The 5,862-nt window shown below is 52.4% G+C and overlaps 1 protein-coding gene across 1 annotated transcript; it reads right to left on the bottom strand.

The window, feature by feature from the left end:
- Positions 1–608: 608 nt before the first annotated feature.
- SNRPC (small nuclear ribonucleoprotein polypeptide C) lies at positions 609–4,265 on the bottom strand. Its single transcript, XM_026053202.1, has 6 exons — positions 4,242–4,265; positions 4,033–4,075; positions 3,685–3,793; positions 2,588–2,677; positions 2,123–2,227; positions 609–960 (listed from the first exon to the last, which is right to left on the bottom strand). The coding sequence occupies exons 1-6, from the start codon at positions 4,247–4,249 to the stop codon at positions 836–838; spliced, it is 480 nt and encodes a 159-aa protein (XP_025908987.1). The 5' UTR covers positions 4,250–4,265; the 3' UTR covers positions 609–835.
- Between the last annotated feature and the right edge of the window lie 1,597 nt (positions 4,266–5,862).

Here is a 5,862-nt window from a genome sequence, read left to right as displayed (position 1 = left end):
AGCGCGCGGCTCCGCCCACAGACACGCCCCCCGCCGCCGCCCCCTGGCGGCCCCCGGCGGCGCCGCAGCCGCGGAGCGGGAACGGGCGGGAAAATCCTCAGGGGAGAAAAACGACCCCGTTCGGCCCCAAACGCGTTTGTTTTCACCCTCTCGGCGCAGTTTCTCCGCTCATAGTTGTGGCGTCTCTGGTCGCTGGGTGGCTCTGAATGAGCCCCTTACACACAGCCTGCACCTAGCGAGGCCCTGAGAGGAAAAGGGAGTTTTGGGGGGGCTTTTAGGTTTTTTTGCAGCTGCAGCTGTGGTTACACCCTGCTAAGAGCAGGGCACACACACCAGGGCAGCAAGATCCTGACTGCGGGTCACGGTCTCCCTCCTTAGAAACAGCACTGTGGTTTTGATGTCTTTATTAAAAACCAACACAGTTGAAGACAAGCAGATAACACAGGCCCTGACAGAGGTCATGGCAGTTCGGTGTGTAAAACAGGCTGCTGAAGGAGAAGCAAAGCTTAGTGCAGCACAGGGGACGAGGGGAAACACCAAAGACCACCCTGTCGCTGCGTCAGACAAAGCCGCGCACAGAACAAGGCTCAGGCGCTCCATACACAAACCAGCATCAACGTTTATTGGTGTTTTTGAATTAAATTGGGAAGAAGAACAGTTACAAATGCGTTTGTTGGTGCAGTGTGTACACAGGTCAGACTTTCTGCAACGTGAAGCGGCAGCAGATCTCCTCTACACACTGTTTTAATACAAAATCCTAGGGATCTAGGTCTATGCCTTTTTAGCGTATGGTAGATCAGGATGTGAAGAGAGAAGCGTAGCTCCCCTTCCACCTTTATCTGTCCGGACGGGTCATTCCTGGCCTGGTTGGCACCATCATAGGCCTGGACGGTGGTCTCATCATCGGAGGCCCCGGCATCATTGGCATGTGTCCTCCCATGGGCGGTCTCATCCCTGGAGCTACGGCAGGAAAAACGGGACACTCGGGACACCGGGAAAAAGCTCTTGGGAACAGCAGCTGCAGAGATGCAGCAGTGCGGGCTGCGGATTCCCCCATCCCACAGCTGCTCCATCCTACAGGGAGCTCTGATCTTGGAGTGCGTGGAAGGAGCCTCCCAGGCTGGAAGGTGGCTGAGAGGGACTATTCTCTGAAGGACATTAGCAGTTAGCAGAGGAAGAACCAAATTACCAGGCTGTGTGCCCAGCTTTGACAGGATTCACTGATAATCTACGTCAACCACTCAACAGACACTAGCTCAAGTGAATTGAAAAGTTTGTTTGGAAAGTGCTGCAAGATCCTCAAATTAAGTGTGTTCAAAAATAGTCTAGTGTACTTCTTACAGCTGGGTAACAGCATTACCAGAAGAGAAAAGCAGGAGCTTTATCAAAAAGCACCAAAATAATCACTTCCATCCAAATTCTCCACTTATTCTCAGACAACCATTAAACTGCCTAATATCTCTGATTATCTCTGTATTTTGTAACTTTAGAAAACACTTAAGGAACGCTTTGTACTGAAAACACAGTAATTGCAAAGACATTTCACTACATTTACTGTGCAGAGATGTATTCAGATTTGTTCCAGTAACTACTCCAATAATTCCCTCTGAGAATTCTTCAAACGCCAACAAGCTCAAAAGCAGAACAGACAATCAAGACATTTTAGTTTGCCTTTGCTGTTCTGAAAAACCTTTCTAATGCACGTCACTTTTCTGGGATATGTTACTTTGAGATATTCTAGAAGATAAGCTTCATCTATTGCTCTATTGCATCTATTTAAAGTCAGAAAGATAGGAAAAAAAAAGCACAACTTACTGAACACAGAATTTCAACTGCACAGCAAGGATCATAAGTGCGCTCTCAAGGGCAACTTTGTAGAGACTGTAGAACTGTTTTGTGTCTCAGCACGGATCAGCACATGTGTGTGATATATGCACAATGGAACAGCCCACCTCAAGCTGTCCATCCATAGAGCATCTAAGTGCTGCCTGCAGTGCAGCCGCAGGCTGAAACGTGTGTCACTACAGCTAGCGTCCAGCTGCTCAATGGAAAATGCCCCCAAACCCCCAGCACACCAGAGCAGCAGCAGCACCATTAGAGAACTGTTCACTTCCAGACTTACCCGGCCCCACTGGCATCATTCCTGGCGGGGGAGGACCCATCATTGGCATCATTGGAGGTCCACCCATGTGAGGGGCTGGCATCATCCCAGGTCGTGGCGGGCCAGCTGAACACAAACACAGACTGGTAATACGGTAACATACCCGAACACTTCCACACTCATCAGCCACTTGCAACGTGAAATCGTTATTATTAAGGATACAGGATTTTTTAGTAAAGTTTAATAAACAATAAGCTGTGCTGGAGGATTTAATGACGCCACTTGCCATGGCAGCTACCAAGCAAGATAAGGAGCATACATTAACGTGCTCTGCATGGCTAAAACACAACAAAGCAAACATCACAACGGCCACTGAAACACCCTCACAGAGCGTTCTCTTGTAGTTTGATATTCATGAGTTCAAAACTCCTCAGCTTTATTTATTTGCAAGGCAATGATGTTAAGCACAGCTGCAGAGAGACTTACGGAGGCTGGGAGGGGGCGGTATCATGGCTCCCCCGGGAGGCGGTGCCGAGAACGGAGATGGGGGGATTTTCCCTTGCTGAAATGCAGCCGCTGCACGGACAATAAAAACAGATGAAAAATACATAAACAAGAGTGAAAAAAACACCTACAAAGCTTGTGAAGCACCTGTGTCAATCTTCCTTCCCATGTTAGACACTCGGAGTTACTGTCGTGCCTAGGATTATTAAATTGAGTCACCCTAACTGAAAAAAGTTGAAAGTCAGCGACCTAGGGAAGTAACAGAAGCATGAAAATCATCTTAAGTGACAGGAGAAAGGAAAACTGGAACTGATCAGAAGGAAGGCAAAAGATACAGAAGATGGAAAGGACTAGAGAAGGGAAACCGACAGAAAGTTAACAGGGTGTTTGCATTTATTTTGCTTACAGAGAAAAGGACAGCTATCCACAGGGAAATAAAGGAAAAGAAGGAGAAGAGCCATTTAAAGGGAAAGACTAAATGCTTCTCATTTTATTTAGTACATTAACACTAAGAATGAAAAAATCAATACGCCTAAGGAGGTGAAGCCAAAAGACTCAGCCCACTGTCTGCTTTCCTGCTTCTTGGATACTTTTTTTGTTATTCAGGCTGTTCACATAAACGAGTCACTGCTAACTAAAGCAAAAATAAAGCTTAGGCACTAGAGAAGTATCTCATTTCTCCTTCAAGTGATAGCTCTGTTCTCAGCTGTTTGGGGAGAAAAGGAAACAAATTTCTTTTGCAAGCTTGTGGTAAAGTGCTCAGGTAGCTTTTAAACTCAAAGGAAATTCTTCTAAAAGCAAGCAGAGTTTGTATAAAATTCAGCTGTCCAAGAGGCCCCTTGACCAACAGCAGAGAAACGTCTGCCTGCAATGACCCCCTACGCAGAGCTCTTGGGTCTCTTCAGTGGAAACCTTCAGTGCAAGCCCGAGCATCTAGGTGACATTCCCACCCACAGCACCCATGGCAAGAAAACCACCACGGAGTGCAGCAAAATCAGCAGGAGGGGCAGGACGACAAGGACACATGGGAGAGACGGGAGCGATGGCACCGCCTCTCTCGGACACAGGGTTAGTCTTACTTGTCTTGTCAATGAGGCTCTGAGCTTGCTCCTCCATCCATTTCTGGTAGTAGTCCTTCACGTTCTCCTTGTGCTTCCTGCCGCTGCAGTGGGTTTTCCTCACGGAGGGCTGAGGAAAGTCACAAACCCAGATATTACCTAAACGCTTGCCAAAAAGTTAAGCCACGTAGTTAAATAACTAAGACCGGCCGGGTTGGGTGCACAGGCGGCTGCAGCGCCGGACAAGTTACTCCCTGCTACTCCCGCCACGGAGGATGCGGGACGTGGGGAACGTTGCGGGGCGCGGGGAGCGCGGGGCGCGTCCAAGCCCGCACGCGCCGCTGGCGAGGCGCGGGACGCGGCACTCACCGAGTCGTGGGTGAGGTAGGTGTCGCAGTAATCGCAGTAAAACCTGTGCGGGAAGAGCGGTCAGGGCCGACACCGCCGCGGGCGCGCGGGCCCCGGCAGGCGGCAGCGCCCGCGCTCGCCCTGAGCGCGATCCACCCCCCCCCCCGCCCCGCCCCGCCCCGTGCGGCCACCGGGCGCCCCGGTACCGGCGCCCGCGGAACCCCGCTCACTTGGGCATGGTGCTCCCCGCGCCCCGCCACCGGCGCCGCCGGAAGTGACGCACTCGCAGAGCGCCGCGGCGCCACCGGAACGCGCTTTGACCGCACTCGGCTGCCGTAGCAGGGCGCGCGCTCGCCCTGGCATGTCCTCAGCCGCCCACGGTGGCTTGCGAGGGCCAAAAGGGGGGCGGCGGCGGCGGCTTCGCGTTGGTGGCCAGTGCCAGTAGTGCGTGGTGAGGCATGAAACTGGTTGTTCTGAAAGGGGAGGAAGGATGAGGGCTGTTTAAAAGATGATTCAAGCTGGCACCAGACACACACTTCAACCTGCAGTGGCTTTCGCTATGAAACAAGCTGGTGGCTTACTGTATTTCCCGAGTTAAGGGTTTGCATCAACAAGACAAAAACAGCAGCTCTCCAGTCAATCTGTCCTCCAGGCTTCCTGAAATGCAGCTCCAAGTTTTAACACAGTTCAGAAAGTGGAAGTTAAAGATGTTTTCTGGGAACCAGGAAGCAAAACCCAATGAAGCAAAGCAAGCGTGGCAACCACATGCGCTTCACAAGGGATGACGCAGGACTCGTGAGAGCTGGGGCTGCTCGGGAAGTTTTCTTGAAGACTTATCCACGAGACAGGCTCATAGGCTGCCCAGATCGCATGACTAGGGCCCTCACAAAACGCGTTATGAGCCACATTGCATGGCAAGTGGTGGGGGGAGGGAAGGCTGGTAGACATGCCAAGGGAGCTTGGGCACCTCTGAATCATTTTTGGGGTCCATTATTCATCAAATAAGACATTTACTATAGCATACAGTAAACACCATTCTACAATGTGCCATGGTTGCTTTTCCAGACATTTTATTCTGTATTTTGCTGTGCATTCTGCTCTAGGTTACCTCTTTTTCCATTACATCACAAACACGTTTCCCACTTGCCTCAATAAATCTCAGCATCAGCAGAGCCCCCCACTTCCCAGCGCTGCCCTCAAGGCCCTTTCCCCCCGCCATGCTATTTGCTCTGCCAGGAGCTTGTTTTCCTTCCGAATCATCCCAGTTTTCCCTCGCAGCTGTGTTTACTGAGCAAACACAGCGGCGAGGGAACCTCCTCCTGGGTCAATATGTGACACGATAATGCAGGGACTTTGGAAGAGACACTGGGCACACAGCGGGCCCGGCCCCAGCGCACACTGACGGGAGGAGGAAAAGGGTCTTCATTTCCCATTTTTATTTCCCGAAGGGACAGGGGTGGGGGACGAGGCGGGCTGTTGACAGGGCCGCTCATGGCAGCACGAGGCTCGCAGGCAGCTCCGCCGACACCCACCGCCTCCTCCCAGCAGCCCCTGCGCGGCCTCATTTGCATAGCCACTTGTGACGCCGCACGCGGCTTATTTGCATACATAAACACGCGCCCTCGCCGCCCGCGCCCGATGCCATATTTGGAAGCGAGGGCGCGCGCGGCTGCGCATGGCCGCGGCGGGGCGTGGACGCCCCTCGCGTGACGCAGCCGCCCGCCGCGCCGCGGCCAATCGGGAGGGCCGCCTCGCAGCGTCACGTTTGCATATGCAAACAAATCATTTGCATGCGGCGGGCTCTCGCTCTGGGGCGCCCGCGCTGACGTCACAGGCGGCGCCGCGGCCGCG

The sequence above is a fragment of the Nothoprocta perdicaria genome, unplaced genomic scaffold (genome assembly GCF_003342845.1).
Source record: "Nothoprocta perdicaria isolate Ctin4 unplaced genomic scaffold, notPer1 scaffold_97, whole genome shotgun sequence".
In the NCBI taxonomy this organism is placed as follows: Eukaryota; Metazoa; Chordata; class Aves; order Tinamiformes; family Tinamidae; genus Nothoprocta; species Nothoprocta perdicaria.
This window is presented reverse-complemented; position numbering and strand designations above follow the sequence as displayed.